This window comes from Leptodactylus fuscus, chromosome 3 (assembly GCF_031893055.1).
Source record: "Leptodactylus fuscus isolate aLepFus1 chromosome 3, aLepFus1.hap2, whole genome shotgun sequence".
Lineage (NCBI taxonomy): Eukaryota > Metazoa > Chordata > Amphibia > Anura > Leptodactylidae > Leptodactylus > Leptodactylus fuscus.
Genome location: NC_134267.1, coordinates 180249363 through 180269825, shown reverse-complemented (window position 1 = coordinate 180269825; position 20463 = coordinate 180249363). Strand labels below are relative to the sequence as shown.

General features: G+C 42.6%; 1 protein-coding gene across 2 annotated transcripts in view; it reads left to right on the top strand.

The window, feature by feature from the left end:
* Nucleotides 1-20463, top strand: part of PLOD2 (procollagen-lysine,2-oxoglutarate 5-dioxygenase 2) — a 94241-nt gene that overhangs the window by 35168 nt on the left and 38610 nt on the right. For both annotated transcript variants that reach the window (XM_075268847.1, XM_075268846.1), the window contains exons 4-6: nt 13179-13342; nt 17307-17419; nt 19488-19551. In XM_075268847.1, coding sequence (XP_075124948.1) covers nt 13179-13342; nt 17307-17419; nt 19488-19551 — 341 coding nt within the window. The remainder of the gene's footprint in view (nt 1-13178; nt 13343-17306; nt 17420-19487; nt 19552-20463) is intronic.

Genomic DNA, 20463 nt, shown 5'->3' with positions numbered 1-20463 from the left:
GTGGGTTTTTCTTTCATTAAACGAGGGATATCAATAATTTTGTCCACGTGTGAATTACTAGGATATGCTATCAATTTATCATCTGTATGGGTTTGACCTCTGTTACCCCTAAAATGATCCTGGGAATGAATAGGGCACAGTACTGGATCAGCACTACATTGATTTCACTGTTGAAGATAAACCGTAGTCTCCTCCATTCACAGTTTGGAGGCATGCCAATGTGCAGAGAGAATAAAGAAGAGGATGCAGTGCTATGCCAGTGCTATGTCCCCTTCAACCTCAGGTTTGGAACTTTTGGACTTTACTGAGAGTAAAAACCCTTTTAACTTTTTATTGGACTTGATATATTAATATACTTTAATATATAATATTAACAGGATTTACACCTACAGTAATAAGTCATATATAATATTGTGTCAATTCTTTCACAGGATGCTGATTTAAGCTCTCAAATTTGACATTTCACACTCTTGAACGGCTTGGTGCTGTCTTTTTGAGCCTGTCAGTGAACTGATCGGTAGGAGTGCTTAGACTGCAGGGGTCCTCAAACTGCAGCCCGTGGGCCACATGCGGCCCTCCAAGCACTTCTGTCTGGCCCCACCGACATCACCGGCAAGCGTGCATTTATAATGAAGCTCCTGGGGAGCTCGGGCCAGGCCATGGAGCGCACTTCACTTTACCTATTGGAGGGCACTGCTCCCGATGTCCGTGCGACTTGCTCTGCCTCCGGCCCACTGTTTAAAAAGTTTGAGGACCCCTGGCTTAGAGTAATGCCCTGTTCGCATCTGCTTTTGTATTCCGTCCAGGGAGAGTCGGCATGGAGACCCCCCCCCCCCCCCCCCCCCCCCGAGTGGAACACAAACACAATTGCAAGCGCTGTGCTGTAAAAACACACGGACCCCATAGACTAATTTGTGCGGGCAGTCCGCGGTAAGCACACGGACCCCATTATAGTCTATGGAGTCCATGTGCTTTTACAGCACTGCACTTGCAATTGCTTTTGTGTTCCGTTTGTGGGGGAGGGGTCTTTATGCGGTCTGTCCCTGGATGGAATACAAAAACAGATGTGAACAGGGCATAAAACACTCACCAGGTTGATTTTGATGGTCACTCAAAATTCATTAATATTGCAGTATTTCCAATAGTGTTTGTCACAAAAAAAATAAATGTTTTCTAATAAAGAGGACTTTTTGCTACTCCCACCAACTCCAAAATCCTTCAATCCTGCTATAATTCCAGTACAGCTGCAATTTCTTCTATAGCTCATAGCATTCCTGAGCAATTTGTGCTGTTGCTTTCAGCATCAAATATGCTGATTTAGGCTCTTTATGATCAGGTGGCCCTGGGCTAAAGCAGAAAACCTGGAACTGCCGTCTTGACAGTAAGAGTCAGATTAACCTATTGAAATTAACAATACTGATTTCTCAGGAACGGTATTTGTAGTTAAACACACTCCAACTACGGTGGATTCTCTGGAGCGGCACGTATTGAAAGATGCAAATACTTTTTAGTTCTACTTCATTGTTTCCAGTAACTTTTTTTTATTTTTATTTTTTAGAAATGGGACATAAACCTGGAGGCAGGTAGAGCTTTAGATAAACATCTGTACCAAATATCTATTTCTATAGTAACAAAACAGATGGAGAACCTTTCCATCGATTGGAAGTTTATTGGGTGTGCATAAAAACTGTCTTTGGCAGATCATTTGGCAGGGTAATGTGTTATTTAGGCCTCGTGACGGCTATACGTATTTTACACAGTATCTTTTAAAGGTTTAAATTTGTAAAAGTATTGATGCTTTGTGTGTAGGGAGTTAAATAGTCCACGGACTGTCAAGGTTTTTTTTTTTTTTTTTGTGTTTCATTCAAATATCTGATCTGGTTCCTTGGTTCATGTCTGATCAGTTCAATAGTCTTTGGAACCTACACAGTTTAACGTAAATAAAGTCCAGATGTCTTTAATGAAGGAAATGTAGCTGCATATTTGGAGTGTGAGATGATTTGTATTTTCATAAACCGTTTAATCCTGCTTTTCAGTAATATACAAGGTATGCGCTCTATATTTAAGGCATGACCATCTATCACAGTCTGCTATATGCATAGTAGAAGATGTGGGGGTGTTTTATCACTCTCATTAACATTGTAATATGCTGTCTCTGGATTCCAATGACAAATCCTAGGGTCTGATAAGAAGCAGGTGGGATAGGAGTATAATACCTTCCACTTGACCACAGCTGTTTAATGTTAGATGAGAGCAGAAAGCTTAATTCTATAGCCAGGCCATCTCTAGCTGTCAGGCAGCAGGATAACCATACCTCCCAACTTTTGAAGAACCGAAAGAGGGACAAAATGTGCGGCGCGCATAGCGCGCCGCGGCAAATTTAGCCCCGCCCACTTTTGTGTTGACCCCGCCCACTCGTTAATTTTTCATGTGCCCGCACACAGTATAATCCTCCTACAGTCACCCGTAAATTATATGTCCCCCCTCTATCTCTCCCCCAGTTTCATATACACCCTTCATCTGCCCCCAGTTTCATGTCCCTCTTCCATCTCTGCCCCCAGATTCATGTCCCCCATCTCTGCCCCCAGTTTCATGTCCACTCCATATCTGCCCCCAGTTTCATGTCCACTCCATATCTGCCCCCAGATTCATGTCCCCTCCATCTCTGCCCCCAGTGTCATGCCATCCTCTCCATCTCTGCCCCCAGTGTCATGCCGTCCTCTCCTTCATCTGCCCCCAGATTCACGTTCCACCTCCACATTAAACTAACCTTCTCCTCCGCTCCCTCGTCCCGCGTCTACAAGCCAGGAGCCGGCGGCAGCGGCGAAGCGAGGAGCTGACACAGGTCAGCTCCTCGCTTCAGCCACATGTGTCAGCGAGAGAGAGACGCAGCGGCGAAGCGAGCACGCGAGCAGCTTCAGCCGCATGTGTCAGGGAGAGAGGCGGGCAGCGGCGAAGCGAGGAGCTGACCTGTGTCAGCTCCTTGCTTCAGCCGCATATGTGTTCAACTCAGATCTGCGTCCTCTGGACGCAGATCTGAGTTGAAATCGGGACATACCTCCCTCCAACCGGGACCGCGGGACATGTCACCCAAATCGTGACTGTCCCGCGGAAATCGGGACGGTTGGGAGGTATGGGATAACTCAATTATTCTTTAAAGGTGAAATTCTTGGACCAGCCAGATAGATTTTCCAATATCCGGAGCTGGTTGTGGGAGGAATAGTGCCGTATTACAGTAGACAAGTATTTATGCCTCAGTACAGAAAGAAAAAACAGGTACACAAACTTTTACATGGATCACTGGTCACCGTTGCCTGTAGAATCTTCTTTCCTAACAAATCTCCAAAAGCTAAAGGCTCATTGCACAATGTCTAAAAAAAGAGAGGAAAAAGAGAAATTCTTAAGGCAACACTACTGAAATAATGCAGAAAAAGCACCAGGTGGATCTACTTGTCCGTGGCAGTTGTGCTGATTCCAAAACCTAGGCCCCACATTGCAGAAGCGCAGCTTTTTTTTTTTTTGAAGATTTTGGTGATTTTTGAGTTCAAGCCATTCCTCTTGTAGTCATTGTAGCCTAAGCAAAATCCTCAACAAAAAAAGCTGTTTTTCCACAATGTAGGGCCCTAGGCTAAAGGGGTCACCCAGGACTTTTAAACCAATCACCTATTCTATGGCTAGGTCATAAATTGAAGATTTGTGGACATCGGACACTTGGGACCCCCACAGCTCAGTTTTTTTTTTTTGATAGCAATGCTCCTTGAATTCTGCACCCATTTCTCAGCCATGAGTGGTCATGTTCATGGTTCACATGGCTTGATCACAGCAAAGTCCCATTCAGGTGAATGGGCTGAGCTGTGATGCTGAGCAGAGCCACTATACAAATGAGCTCGCTGTGCTTGATAAGGACTGAAGAGGCTGCAGCCTCTCCAAATGGCTGATCATCTGGAGGTCTGAGTGCTGGACCCCTACTGATCTTCAGTTGCTGACTAGAGATGAGCGAACACTAAAATGTTCGAGGTTCGAAATTCGATTCGAACAGCCGCTCACTGTTCGAGTGTTCGAATGGGTTTCGAACCCCATTATAGTCTATGGGGAACATAAACTCGTTAAGGGGGAAACCCAAATTCGTGTCTGGAGGGTCACCAAGTCCACTATGACACCCCAGGAAATGATACCAACACCCTGGAATGACACTGGGACAGCAGCGGAAGCATGTCTGGGGGCATAAAAGTCACTTTATTTCATGGAAATCCCTGTCAGTTTGCGATTTTCGCAAGCTAACTTTTCCCCATAGAAATGCATTGGCCAGTGCTGATTGGCCAGAGTACGGAACTCGACCAATCAGCGCTGGCTCTGCTGGAGGAGGCGGAGTCTAAGATAGCTCCACACCAGTCTCCATTCAGGTCCGACCTTAGACTCCGCCTCCTCCGGCAGAGCCAGCGCTGATTGGCCGAAGGCTGGCCAATGCATTCCTATGCGAATGCAGACTTAGCAGTGCTGAGTCAGTTTTGCTCAACTACACATCTGATGCACACTCGGCACTGCTACATCAGATGTAGCAATCTGATGTAGCAGAGCCGAGGGTGCACTAGAACCCCTGTGCAAACTCAGTTCACGCTAATAGAATGCATTGGCCAGCGCTGATTGGCCAATGCATTCTATTAGCCCGATGAAGTAGAGCTGAATGTGTGTGCTAAGCACACACATTCAGCACTGCTTCATCAAGCCAATACAATGCATTAGCCAGTGCTGATTGGCCAGAGTACGGAATTCGGCCAATCAGCGCTGGCTCTGCTGGAGGAGGCGGAGTCTAAGATCGCTCCACACCAGTCTCCATTCAGGTCCGACCTTAGACTCCGCCTCCTCCGGCAGAGCCAGCGCTGATTGGCCGAAGGCTGGCCAATGCATTCCTATGCGAATGCAGACTTAGCAGTGCTGAGTCAGTTTTGCTCAACTACACATCTGATGCACACTCGGCACTGCTACATCAGATGTAGCAATCTGATGTAGCAGAGCCGAGGGTGCACTAGAACCCCTGTGCAAACTCAGTTCACGCTAATAGAATGCATTGGCCAGCGCTGATTGGCCAATGCATTCTATTAGCCCGATGAAGTAGAGCTGAATGTGTGTGCTAAGCACACACATTCAGCACTGCTTCATCAAGCCAATACAATGCATTAGCCAGTGCTGATTGGCCAGAGTACGGAATTCGGCCAATCAGCGCTGGCTCTGCTGGAGGAGGCGGAGTCTAAGATCGCTCCACACCAGTCTCCATTCAGGTCCGACCTTAGACTCCGCCTCCTCCGGCAGAGCCAGCGCTGATTGGCCGAAGGCTGGCCAATGCATTCCTATGTGAATGCAGACTTAGCAGTGCTGAGTCAGTTTTGCTCAACTACACATCTGATGCACACTCGGCACTGCTACATCAGATGTAGCAATCTGATGTAGCAGAGCCGAGGGTGCACTAGAACCCCTGTGCAAACTCAGTTCACGCTAATAGAATGCATTGGCCAGCGCTGATTGGCCAATGCATTCTATTAGCCCGATGAAGTAGAGCTGAATGTGTGTGCTAAGCACACACATTCAGCACTGCTTCATCAAGCCAATACAATGCATTAGCCAGTGCTGATTGGCCAGAGTACGGAATTCGGCCAATCAGCGCTGGCCAATGCATTCTATTAGCCCGATGAAGTAGAGCTGAATGTGTGTGCTAAGCACACACATTCAGCACTGCTTCATCAAGCCAATACAATGCATTAGCCAGTGCTGATTGGCCAGAGTACGGAATTCGGCCAATCAGCGCTGGCTCTGCTGGAGGAGGCTGAGTCTAAGATCGCTCCACACCAGTCTCCATTCAGGTCCGACCTTAGACTCCGCCTCCTCCGGCAGAGCCAGCGCTGATTGGCCGAAGGCTGGCCAATGCATTCCTATGCGAATGCAGACTTAGCAGTGCTGAGTCAGTTTTGCTCAACTACACATCTGATGCACACTCGGCACTGCTACATCAGATGTAGCAATCTGATGTAGCAGAGCCGAGGGTGCACTAGAACCCCTGTGCAAACTCAGTTCACGCTAATAGAATGCATTGGCCAGCGCTGATTGGCCAATGCATTCTATTAGCCCGATGAAGTAGAGCTGAATGTGTGTGCTAAGCACACACATTCAGCACTGCTTCATCAAGCCAATACAATGCATTAGCCAGTGCTGATTGGCCAGAGTACGGAATTCGGCCAATCAGCGCTGGCCAATGCATTCTATTAGCCCGATGAAGTAGAGCTGAATGTGTGTGCTAAGCACACACATTCAGCACTGCTTCATCAAGCCAATACAATGCATTAGCCAGTGCTGATTGGCCAGAGTACGGAATTCGGCCAATCAGCGCTGGCTCTGCCGGAGGAGGCGGAGTCTAAGGTCGGACCTGAATGGAGACTGGTGTGGAGCGATCTTAGACTCCGCCTCCTCCAGCAGAGCCAGCGCTGATTGGTCGAGTTCCGTACTCTGGCCAATCAGCGCTGGCCAATGCATTCTATTAGCCCGATGAAGTAGAGCTGAATGTGTGTGCTTAGCACACACATTCAGCTCTACTTCATCAGGCTAATAGAATACATTGGCCAATCAGCGCTGGCCAATGCATTCTATTAGCTTGATGAAGCAGAGTGTGCACAAGGGTTCAAGCGCACCCTCGGCTCTGATGTAGCAGAGCTGAGGGTGCACAAGGGTTCAAGTGCACCCTCGGCTCTCCTACATCAGAGCCGAGGGTGCGCTTGAACCCTTGTGCAGCCTCGGCTCTGCTACATCAGAGCCGAGGGTGCGCTTGAACCCTTGTGCACACTCTGCTTCATCAAGCTAATAGAATGCATTGGCCAGCACTGATTGGCCAGAGTACGGAATTCGGCCAATCAGCGCTGGCCAATGCATCCCTATGGGAAAAAGTTTATCTCACAAAAATCACAATTACACACCCGATAGAGCCCCAAAAAGTTATTTTTAATAACATTCCCCCCTAAATAAAGGTTATCCCTAGCTATCCCTGCCTGTACAGCTATCCCTGTCTCATAGTCACAAAGTTCACATTCTCATATGACCCGGATTTGAAATCCACTATTCGTCTAAAATGGAGGTCACCTGATTTCGGCAGCCAATGACTTTTTCCAATTTTTTTCAATGCCCCCAGTGTCGTAGTTCCTGTCCCACCTCCCCTGCGCTGTTATTGGTGCAAAAAAGGCGCCAGGGAAGGTGGGAGGGGAATCGAATTTTGGCGCACTTTACCACGTGGTGTTCGATTCGATTCGAACATGGCGAACACCCTGATATCCGATCGAACATGTGTTCGATAGAACACTGTTCGCTCATCTCTATTGCTGACCTACCCTTTAATACAGAGTTGTCCTGTTTTGAAGAACATGCAAGTATGGAAGAAAGCAGGACTGGTCACTGGCACTGCCAAAGTACTCTCTGAATAAAGCAAAGATTCTAAAAAATTTCGAAAGGGAATACAGCAAGATTAAAGCAACCTTTTTTTGTCATATAAGCACACTAATGCAAAACCAGTAAAAAAATGTTGGTCCATCTCCAAAATATGGTGTTACACATGAATAAAATAAAGATTGAAAAATGTTTTGAATCCTTCGGTAGTGCCAGTGATAGTTCCTGGATTTCTTCTAAAGGGTCCAAAATGTCAGTGGCAGATAACATCACTAGGGGTACACGTCATGTCACTTACATGGTTCATGGAAGTGTTGGAGTTTCCATTCTTGAAAACTCTATCCGCTTAAAATGCGGTTACCCGCACACCCCATAGATTATAATAGGGTCCACCGAGTTGCCACCTGAAAAATGTGGAGAGAAAAGTCCTGCTTTCAGATCTTCTCTGCATTTTTTCAAACAACAGAATGGGGGATGGAATCCCTGAACAGTCACACAATGCTAGTGACCATAACTTTAGACATATAGCTATTTTTTTTTTTTTATTTCTTTTTGTTGTAGTTAAGTGGTTCAGAACTCATAAGATACTCTACTTTAGATGTAAGAAGCCAGTTTAGTTAGTTCCTTTCATTACCTGGGAATATCAGGGTCTGAGCTTTGCTACAGTATAGGAATCAGATATTCTAAGAAGAACAACTTGGCCGTTCCTGTACAGAAGCTAGCCTGGGAGACCTATCAATGCATTGCTTTTTCTTTTTGAACAGAGAGAAAAAAAACCAGATGAGGCAAGGTTATGTCTAGAGATGAGCGAACAGTGTTCTATCGAACACATGTTCGATCGGATATCAGGGTGTTCGCCATGTTCGAATCGAATCGAACACCGCGTGGTAAAGTGCGCCAAAATTCGATTCCCCTCCCACCTTCCCTGGCGCCTTTTTTGCACCAATAACAGCGCAGGGGAGGTGGGACAGGAACTACGACACCGGGGGCATTGAAAAAAATTGGAAAAAGTCATTGGCTGCCGAAATCAGGTGACCTCCATTTTAGACGAATAGTGGATTTCAAATCCGGGTCATATGAGAATGTGAACTTTGTGACTATGAGACAGGGATAGCTGTACAGGCAGGGATAGCTAGGGATAACCTTTATTTAAGGGGGAATGTTATTAAAAATAACTTTTTGGGGCTCTATCGGGTGTGTAATTATGATTTTTGTGAGATAAACTTTTTCCCATAGGGATGCATTGGCCAGCGCTGATTGGCCGAATTCCGTACTCTGGCCAATCAGCGCTGGCCAATGCACTCTATTAGCTTGATGAAGCAGAGTGTGCACAAGGGTTCAAGCGCACCCTCGGCTCTGATGTAGCAGAGCCGAGGCTGCACAAGGGTTCAAGCGCACCCTCGGCTCTGATGTAGGAGAGCCGAGGGTGCACTTGAACCCTTGTGCACACTCTGCTTCATCAAGCTAATAGAATGCATTGGCCAGCGCTGATTGGCCAATGCATTCTATTAGCCTGATGAAGTAGAGCTGAATGTGTGTGCTAAGCACACACATTCAGCTCTACTTCATCGGGCTAATAGAATGCATTGGCCAGCGCTGATTGGCCAGAGTACGGAATTCGGCCAATCAGCGCTGGCTCTGCTGGAGGAGGCGGAGTCTAAGATCGCTCCACACCAGTCTCCATTCAGGTCCGACCTTAGACTCCACCTCCTCCAGCAGAGCCAGCGCTGATTGGCCGAATTCCGTACTCTGGCCAATCAGCACTGGCTAATGCATTGTATTGGCGTGATGAAGCAGTGCTGAATGTGTGTGCTTAGCACACACATTCAGCTCTACTTCATCGGGCTAATAGAATGCATTGGCCAATCAGCGCTGGCCAATGCATTCTATTAGCGTGAACTGAGTTTGCACAGGGGTTCTAGTGCACCCTCGGCTCTGCTACATCAGATTGCTACATCTGATGTAGCAGTGCCGAGTGTGCATCAGATGTGTAGTTGAGCAAAACTGACTCAGCACTGCTAAGTCTCTGCATTCGCATAGGAATGCATAGGCCAGCCTTCGGCCAATCAGCGCTGGCTCTGCGGGAGGAGGCGGAGTCTAAGGTCGGACCTGAATGGAGACTGGTGTGGAGCGATCTTAGACTCCGCCTCCTCCAGCAGAGCCAGCGCTGATTGGTCGAGTTCCGTACTCTGGCCAATCAGCACTGGCCAATGCATTTCTATGGGGAAAAGTTAGCTTGCGAAAATCGCAAACTGACAGGGATTTCCATGAAATAAAGTGACTTTTATGCCCCCAGACATGCTTCCCCTGCTGTCCCAGTGTCATTCCAGGGTGTTGGTATCATTTCCTGGGGTGTCATAGTGGACTTGGTGACCCTCCAGACACGAATTTGGGTTTCCCCCTTAACGAGTTTATGTTCCCCATAGACTATAATGGGGTTCGAAACCCATTCGAACACTCGAACAGTGAGCGGCTGTTCGAATCGAATTTCGAACCTCGAACATTTTAGTGTTCGCTCATCTCTAGTTATGTCCTCTTTACAAGACTAAGACCTTTACTACCCATTTTAAAGGAACTGCTATGTAACTGGAAAGGAAATTTTTCACAGTTGAACAGCAGTATACAGCCCACGTGTCTGCGGTTCAAGGAACTGCTTTGCATTCACAGCTGTAACTTACTGATGATGTCTAGGGATAGCACAAGGCAGGTAGTGTAAGGCTACATATCTGGACAGTGACATAACTGAGTAGGTTTCTTTTATTTGCTGTCTGAACATTGCAAGCAAATCCTTCAATTGTTGGAGAATGCTTGATGACAGCCTCATGAAAAGTGGAAGTGTTCACCTGCATATCCCATAAACCATTGATCAGATGCAGATGTGCAGAAGAAAAGACCAAATTCTGCTTCTACTTGGTATCACTCAGTCACAAGGTTAACATATAGATTTTCACAAGACACTTGATTTTTTTGATGGTTGGAAGGCATTTCCTTTCATATTGAATTACATATAGGAGACACAACCTGCAGTGCTGTTTATAGATGACAGCAGCCATGTTTTCTTTAATGCTTTAAAATCTCTTTATATTGTGCCATATCGATGCACGATGCTGTTGCAGTTGCTCCATTGTATGCACAAGAATTTAAGGCTTCAGGTATCTAGTATTCTATAGATGATGGTACTCTTGTGCTTGACTGTCACAAGATTCAATCCTAAAAAAAGCGTGTTTTTGTTTTGTCGTATGTTGTATGTATGACGTTTTCTATACACCTCCATTCTAAGACTATTTCCTTGCTTCTTTTAGAAAACGCTTAAAACCATGATAACGCAGTGTATATTTAGCCAGTTGTGTATCTTCCAGCCGCTTGTGCTTGTGTATTGAACTGCATTGAATGAGCCGTAAAATAGTATGACTTATCTGCTTATTGAAGCTAAAGAAATCTTTATTGTACACAATCTTTTAGAATCTTACTTTTTTCTTCTAGCATGCTGTCTTGGGTGTGGAAATTTTTATAGACTTCTGGACTTTCAGTAACTGGCTTGGAAAAACTCTGTGTCTGTTTTTTGTCTGAGACAGGAAAGCAAACATTATCTCCTGTAGATAGAGCAAAGCTGTGCTACACACATTCAGCAGGTTGTTTTCTTTCTACGTGATCAAAAATCTTCAGTTTCAAAGCTTGTTACAATTGTATGTTGACAATGCATGTAGCAGCCTACACATATCTTTTAATATGTTTAAACAGGTTGTCAGGCCAGTAAAATTGTTTTAAAACTGTTAGAATGGTTATTTAAAAAAATTAAAATTTTCGCCTTGGCAATATCCAGGGGTGTAACTTGAGGGGGCGCAGAGGATGCAGTCACACCGGGACCAAGGTGCCTTAGCAGGCCCATAAACACTAAAAAAAAAAATAAAAATAAAAAAATAAAAAATGGGTAAATGACAACCAAACCATAAAAATTAGAATATTCCAGAGAAAATGAAGATAGAACGTGTTAACAGGACAGATATATAAATTATTCTTCTTTAAACTAGAATTATCCCTCGATATTGGCCCATAAACCATTGAGACCCACAGATTACCCTAACCACACTAAGGCAGATTAACCCTGAAGTACCCTAAGTACCGACCTCAATATGTGAGAGCCCGGGATTGTCTGACACTGTGATCTGTAGTATGATGGTACCACAAGGTACAGTTCTTGCCCCTTTCCTCTTCACACTGTACACTGCTGACTTTTGCAAGTAACAGCGAGATGAGTTGCACCTAAGGTACTCAGATGACTCTGCAATAGTAGGTTTCATCACTGATGGTGGCGATAGGGAAAAAGAGACTTAAACTGGGATTTTGTTGAATGGTGCCAGCAGAACCACCTCAGGATTAATGCTGGGAAGATGAAGGAGATGGTGGTGGTCTTTAATAAACCGAGAAGTGCTCCAATCCTGGTGGAGATCCAGGGGACGGGTATCGAGATAGTGAAGACCTATAAGTATCTGGGTGTGCTCCTCAATAATAAACTGGACTTGGCTGATCACCTGGAGGCGCTACACAGAAAGGGTCACAGCAGGCTCTACCTGCTCAGGAAGCTGAGGGCCTTCAGAGTCCAGGGGCCACTTCTTAAGGCCTTTTTCAACTCTGTGGTTGCTTCAGCCATCTTTTTCGGTGTAGCCAGCTTGGGGAGCAGTATATCAACCAGGGACAGAAATAGACTTGACAGGCTGATCAGAACTACAGGTGGTGGATGACAAAAGGATACTGTCTGTGGTGAGCTTGATGCGGGAGATTAAATCCCACCCCATGTATGAGACCTTGATGGCACTTGGCAGCACTGTAAGTGACCGACTACTTCACCCCAAGTGTGGAAAGGAGCGCTATCGAAGGTCTTTCCTTCCAACCGCGATCAGGCTACATAATCTACATCAGACGAAGCGAAGCTCACTCCGCACAGAGAACTAAATGACTCTAAAGTCTTCCTTCTTTCTTCTCTTACTTAGCAGCTACAGACTCCTAGTATATCTTCTTTTTCTCAGAAAAAGTGTCTACTTCTGTAATATATTGCTGTTTATTATCCTGTATCTGTTTTACAATGCTGCTGTAACATGCTGAAATTTCCCCACTATGGGACTATCTTATATATGACACAGGTCAAATAAGGTTTAGTTATAACCCTATAGCTTTGATCCGGAGAAGGGCAAAAATCCCTAGAAAGTGGCAATTACACTATATCAAGGTGAAAATTACTTCCCAAATGGAATTTTGGCAATAAATATTTGGATCAATCTCTCATCTCTGGGGAAAAAAATGTTCCTTTTAATTTATAGTTAGATGAATTATAACTTTATAAAGAGGAATATCATTTTGTCAGTGCGATTTGTTTTTATTTTCTTTTTTAAATGCTGACCTCATATTTGCCATTACTACCTCCTGTGGTAGGGCATGGCATAGTCTGACTACTCTAACTGTAAAACAAAACAATAAAAAAAGCCTTCCTATAGGCCTAAACCAACTTTCTTCTTCCTATGAAGAATGTTCTTCTTGCATAGTTCTCATTCCTCTTGAATCCACTTTTGTCTTTAGTGCAAAAACCTGTGACATTTTACCAAATATGCTGTGTGCGAAACTACTTATAATGTAAATGTTACTTTGGGCTCTGGCTTTATTGCTTTCTGTGTGGCTCGTGTGTGTGTGTGTGTGTGTGTTTTTTTTTATTTATTTTTTGTTATGCCTGTTGTAATGACCTTTTATCTTTCTTTCAGTTACGATGTTATCTTTGCTGGTGGACCAGAAGAATTACTTAAAAAATTTCAACAATCGAACCATAAGGTTGTATTCGCTGCAGAGGCATTGGTATGGCCTGACAAGAGATTAGCTGACAAGTACCCTGTGGTGCGCAGTGGCAAACGATTTCTTAACTCAGGAGGCAAGTAATTAAAATACATTCATTAATACAATTCATAGAATCTATAAATATAAGATAGACTAGAGGCCAGTGATTTTTGACAAGTCCTTTTGACCATCTATTTAGTATGGTTGTAATTTCCAAACAATGCTATGCATAGACTACAATCAATAATTGTCTCCATTTGGGATCAAAGTTAACTCTTTCTGTCTCACATACATCTAGGTTAATGTTCATATTTAGAGATGAGCGAGTAGTATTCGATCGAGTAAGTATTCGATCGAATACTATGGTATTCGAAATACTCGTACTTGATCGAGTACCACTCGCTATTCGAATGGAAAAGTTCGATGCAGAACCAGCATTGATTGGCCGATTGCTATACAGTCAGCCAATCAACGCTGGTTCTTCTCCTACCTTTAGAAGTCTTCTCCGTGCAGCTTCCCAGCGGCATCTTCCGGCTCTGAATTCACTCTGCCAGGCATTGGGTCTGGGCAGAGCCGACTGCGCATGTCCGCTTGTAGTGCGATTCCTAAAAATCCAGCCCAGTAACAGGAACTCTGAAATAATCCTCAGCAGACAATAGTTATCTGCTGAGAAACGTTCTTTCTGGAGTTTTCTCATCTCACCCACCTTAGTAGTCTGGGTGAGATGTACACCCCCAAAAATCCACACACATCCATTTTGTGAGATTATAACTATTATATTCTGCAATTTGTTATCGCTGCTATTAGTAGTGTAAGCCGATGGCTGGTCAGGTAATGGAGGGGCCATTACCTGACCAGCCATCGGCTTACACTACTAATAGCAGCGATAACAAATTGCAGAATACAATAGTTATAATCTCACAAAATGGATGTGTGTGGATTTTTTTTCTCTTCAGTTTAGATTTGCAATCATTGCTATTTTGTAGCAAGCAGTCATAAGTTCTTCAGGTTACAGCATAACTCATGGTATCAATATTTGTTTTGTGTTTCATGGTCATACAGAAAATTGATGGATCCATTACAAAGGGAGGATCAGCGCTTATTTGTGTATTTTTCATAGTGCCTTGTGTTGTTCTTGGCTTTCTAGATACATTTGCTATAAAACAGATTTTATTCCTCGAATACATGGTGTCTGTTTAGTTAATATTTCCAGACAAGAGCTTTGTGTTAGGTTTTAGTGAGCTTTCATACATCAGAATTTTCCTAGCTATAGTTTATTTTTCTTAGCTTTCTTTGCATGCTTTCTATCGGAAGGTCCATAAGGTGCCTTGAACTGATGGAACAACAGGATCTTATGAAATTACAACGTATCACTTACGCTTTTTGGTCATTCTTATATTTAGTGGAAGAACAAAACTATACTTTCAAATTACCAAGTTCCCCTTAAATTACCACCTCTTATGAAATTACTGGGCAGGAAGAGCAAAGCCAGGTTTGGATCTCTGTCAAATCTAAACAAAGTCCTAGTACTAAGAGAGCATAGAGCGCACAATGCATAAGTGCACAGTCTGCAATCCGTCTGCTCTGACCTTTTCTCTGGGACTCTGAACTGAGACACAGAGGTTTTCATTGCTGCCTAATTCTGTTTATCATGCTTCAATTGGCGTTTTGGCAGAATTTCCCAGATATTAACCCTCTATTCACTAAAGTATAAACATTCCTGCCATGAGTATTATAAATAATATATATTATAAACTGGTATGACATTCATATTGTTCACATTGCAAAAAAGAGAAAACTTTATACTTACCTAGAGGTGAACCTGATCCAGCTTCAAGTTCCCCTTTCAAGGTTAAAAAAAAAAAAATTATAAAAATCCTAAATGGCCCTTTATCATCTATTTACTTCTCAAAAAAAATTAATTACTTTTTTTTTCAAAATGTATTAAAAAATGAAGAAAAGCTGCATAAATGTGATATCACTGTGATCGTACTGACTCACAGAATATAGGTAGTATAATTTTTGCCGTTTTAATAAACAAATTTTTTTGAATTACACTTAATTGATTCTTTTTCAATTCTCAAGTATGTTTCACAAAATATTAAATGTCATGATGACTTGTCCCACAAAAAATAAGGCCCATGTATCCCTGTGAAAAGGAAACCTAAAAAAAAATGGCTTTTGAAAGGTGGGGAGTAAAAAAGACAAAAAAACTAATTGCTGTGGGAAAGGGTCAAGTTTGCAATAACCTCTTAAAATTTTATGTTCTATATCTGCTCTTCAGTTATAGTATTGGCTGCAAAGACTTCTGGAATTTTTTGGTGTTTAATTATAATGTAATGATGATGAAAATTTATTCAAACTTACCGTATTTTTCGGACTATAAGACGCACTTTTTTTCCCCCCAAATTTGGGGGGAAAAGAAGGGTGCGTCTTATAGTCCGAATGTGGCGCCTTAGCATCCGCTGTAATAGAGAGGCGGATGCCGGCACGGGATAGACGCCGGGGCCTGAGACATCGCTGCGCTCCTCTGCCCTGCATGAAGCCAGCAGCGGGAGGAGTGATGCTATTCCGCTCCTCCGTCCCCCCGCTGCTGGCTTCATGCAGGGCAGAGTAGCGTCTATGGGACTTGCAATCAAGTGACCGCAGGTTCAAGCCCCCTGGGGGGAATAAAATAGTAAAAAAAAAAAAAAAAAAAAAAAAAAAAAAAAAAAAAGCTTTAAAAATATGAAATAAATGTTCTAAATCACCTCCTGTCCCTAGAATATATATATATATATATATATATATATATATAAGTAGAAAATCATATATCATAAACCACTGGATTTTTTTTTCAATACAAGGTGATCTAAGCAATAGATATTCCCCAAAATGGTATAACTAAAAAGTACTTCTGGCCCCGCAAAAAAAAAACACTCTATGCATCCCCGTACAGCTGCAGGGTCACCTGTCAATGTGGCCTTGCAGCTGTTGCAAAACTACAACTCCCATATATTAAATATTTTACAATTTTTTTGCTTCAAATTTTTTTTTCCTATTTTCCTCCTCTAAAGCCTAGAGTCCAGTGCGTCTTATAGTCCGAAAAATACGGTTCCCTATGAGTTTTTGTCATTATATGATGCATAATAATGGCATGTCTGTGTTTGCTCTAACATGATCTTCCTATACTGCTGCTGATCTGATCAATACCAGATCTACAGGGTACCAGCTCCATCGCCTGTGTCATTCCACTGTTTGCAGCAGCCATAGTATACCAGAGTTAGCATGTAGCTCAATCTTGTCAGTCCGTGAAACAGTACTTAAAGCGAGGTACCCTACTGTTACACATTGTGTGAAGATGAGGATTCTAGGAATAGGTTTTCAGTTTCACTAGTATACTGTAGAAAAGGCTTTTTAGGCTGAGGCCCCACGTTACGGAAACACAGCTTTTTCTCTTGCAGGTTTTGCTGAGGTTTTTTGCACCAAAACCAGGAGTGGATTGAGCAGAAAGTAGAGCTATAAGAACTTCCTATATAGTTTCCATTTCTTTTGTAGACATTCTCGGCTTTGACTCAAAAAACCACAGCACAATCTGAAACAAAAAAGAGCTGTGTTTCCGCAACATGGGGCTTCAGCCTTAGGCTAAGGGCCCACGGGGCAAAATTGCTGTGCTAACGTGCTGCGGAAAGAACCGCGACATGAATGCACAAATCATATAATTGACATGCTGCGATCTGCAAAGCTGCAACTGCATTTTTTTTCCGCAAAGTGGGCAAGGGATTCACATGAATCTCATCTCCTTTGCTTGCACTGTAAAACGCTGTGATTTTACCCGCAGGCAGCGTTTACGTCCTGTGGGGCCCCGGCCTTAAGGCGTTTACTATTGTGCTTGTTTTCCTGGTTAAGACCCATATTTCTGTCATAACTGGCAGTCCTGTCAACCAATCTGGACTTTTTTTTCCATTAGTAGCCACTAGTTACATTATCCAGTATATCTTCTAGTTGAAATATACTATATTTACTCAAGTTGCTTGTAATTGTATTGTAAGTAATGTAATATATGATTTGTATTCCAGGATTTATAGGATATTTATCAAATCTAAAGCAAATTGTTCAGCAATGGACATTACAAGACAATGATGATGATCAACTTTTCTACACCAAAATTTACATTGACCATCTTCAAAGGGTAAGTATCGAATATCTGGGAATTTTTGGAATTGCATTGTTGACCCATTCTGACAAATATCTCCACAAATCATAGGCATGATGTCTTCGATAATACAATTTAACTACATATACTGTATAGATATGTGATTTACATTTCCTTTTTTGTATTATATAAACTATTTCATTTTATACATTAAAGGGAGTCTCTCACCAAATTCTGCAGATATATAGGTTAGGGTCACTGAATCAAATTGTGGTTTCCTCTTGTGAATTGATGTCTCGAGCAATATCTTGGCAGCAAAGACACTGATTCACAAGGCTAAAAGACAGGTAAATAGAGATCACCTGAATCAATCTGTGGTGTCAGACTAATATGAGTTCTGGTGATGGACTCCTTTCATGTCCTAAGGTACATGCAGTTTTATATACAGCTAGAAAGCGAACAGTGCAGTGAACTTAGCGCACTGTTGGCTTTCCCGTTGTGCCCCAGTGCTGGATGTCTGCCCACTGGGTGGGCTGTGAGGAACACCTCTCCTGACTGTATTCATCCATAGAGTAGTACTCGGGGCGTTCTTCACAGTTAAGTGTCATCGCTGGGTGGTAAGGAATGCCCCCTCTGACAGTACAGGGCAATGGATGAGTACTGTCAAGGCGGGGGGAGGGGGGCATTCCTTAAATCCCAGTAAGGCTGTCAGGAACACGCTTCTGACAGTGGGCAGCCCCAGGGCATGTAATGGGAAAGCCGATGAATTCAGCCGTTCTTTAAAATGAAAACAATATAATTTGCATTTATAATAAATCTGACGTATCCTTCAACAATATGCAAGGCATGTGTGGAAGTCTAATAAGTTGCCCTGGTCACCTTGCTGTTAGTTACATGCTGATAAATGTAGTGGTAGAATTTCTTTAAATGGCGCTTCTCCAACCTATTCACAAGTTCTCAGACACAAACAGCTCTCAGTCACATCCCTTGTACTATGGCCAGCGTACCAATGGGAAGTCCATCTGCAGATTAAATTATGTTAAATTTGACACCAATCTTTTTCATGTAAAAGTGAAGGAGAATTCTGGAACAAATACATCTGTGCTTTTTGTCTGAGTTGAACAGGATGAAGAAGAATTAACTAAACTATGTAATAAAAATGAGCTGTCTTTCTGTAATCGCTGCCAAATCATGACTCTCTATTCTACCTTGAGGCTTGCCATATGGTGTTTTTACTTACCTCTTTTTGTAAAATGAAGGTTTAATGGCATTCTTTATGCAGTTACATTTTGCCGTGCTTCTTTTAAGTTCTAGTAAAAATAAAGCAATGTAGAACTTTGCCTTTGGACACTCTCTTAGGTTTAGGCATTTAAAGAGGCTCTGTTAGCTTTTCTGATGTGTTGGTTACTGTAGGCATTTACATTCCCAATGAGAAAGCCATGCTGAAGACCTTCACTTTTTTTGATAAATCATATTTGTCATTCCTTGGTTATTGCTATAAAAATGCATGAGTAAAGTCAGTTTTTACAATGTGTTTTGCAGCGTCTGTTTGCCATATGGCCATATATATGCACATAACGTATTTATAGGTCCTCATTTCTCCAATTTAGGCTAAAGTGATGTAGGCTGGTATAAATCAGTATAGCTTTTTATTGTTATTTATTATCAATTTTCCCTTTTTTGAATAGCTTTTTATTGCTGTTTGGAATAGTGCAGACTAGTTGACCCAACAGTCCCCCAAGTAACTGATTTTATTAAGGACTTGAAGATTGCTCTGTTTCTTCTTGGTTGGATCTATTTGTAGACTGTTAATCGGCAGATATGACTATATTTGATTATTATTATATTGGACACCCACAAACCTATAATTCATCTATAAATCCTGGCATGTCTGTTTAATAATACTTGCCAAGCCTCTGGTTACTCAATTTTGTTATGAGACTTTTATGTGTCTCTCACAGACCTGGCAAATATCTTTTTTCCATTGCCAATTCCAAGGTTATAACCATTTTCAGAGAGTAACCGATGTATTACAGTAAAATGGAAAATGCCAGAAAGTGCTGACTGTTTTAAGAGCTTGTTGTTCCCTCTACATTTTTTACAGGAACGTATAAACATCACCTTGGATCACAAGTCTCGAATTTTCCAAAATCTAAATGGGGCGGTTGGTAAGTCAAACTATGTTTTTCTATCATTTGAGCAAACTGGTATTTTTTGGTTTATTGTGGGTATAATGCTTATTTTAACAAACACTATATAATAGTTAAACCGAGAACAATAGCGCTGTTCTGGATGTGAATTATGGTGTACTCACATTGCTGGAAAATGTTGCTGTGGACGAAAAGTATGCAGTTGTTTTTAGAATCTAAGGGAAGACCTGTCCTAACTCGCATAAGTTTAGAAGGAAACTTATTGTTGAAGTGGGCATTATGCCCATCGATAAATTTAGCGTGAAGGCATTTTTACAAAATGAAAAGACAGTTGGCTGCAGAAAAAAGCTCTAGAATGTCACTATTTGGTTTTGAAAAATCACAAAGGTTTTGTTGAGATTAAAGTTTTGAACCATTTTTGGTTATGCAAACATTCCCAAGCAAAGAATGAGCACAACAAATAAAGGCATGTTGAATAGCTCAGTATTTTTAAAGTGTACTTCCACTTACAATCTCTCACCCCATTTGACATAAGATGTGGAGAGATGGTACTACCCCAAGGTGATCCAGTTGTCAAAGATTATTAGGAATGCTTCCTCGGGGGTATGCTATAAAGGCGTACGTCTGTTCCCTGATCGCAGTGGATCCACACGTGCACCGGTCTGGAATCACATCTCTGGGAATGCCGCATCACTTTTCTTTACACAAATGTTAGACCAATTGGGGATAATAAATGGAGTTGCCCTTTAATCTCATTCTTTGTAGGATGCCCTTAGGAGTATATGATATAAAAACTAACTATGAATAACTGTATTATGAATTTTGTTCTAAATTTTACAAAATGTTTCCTGTGATACATTCACCAAATGTCAACAACGTTGATGCTGTGTACTTCATAAATTCCATATATTGTAGGACTTCATAAATTCA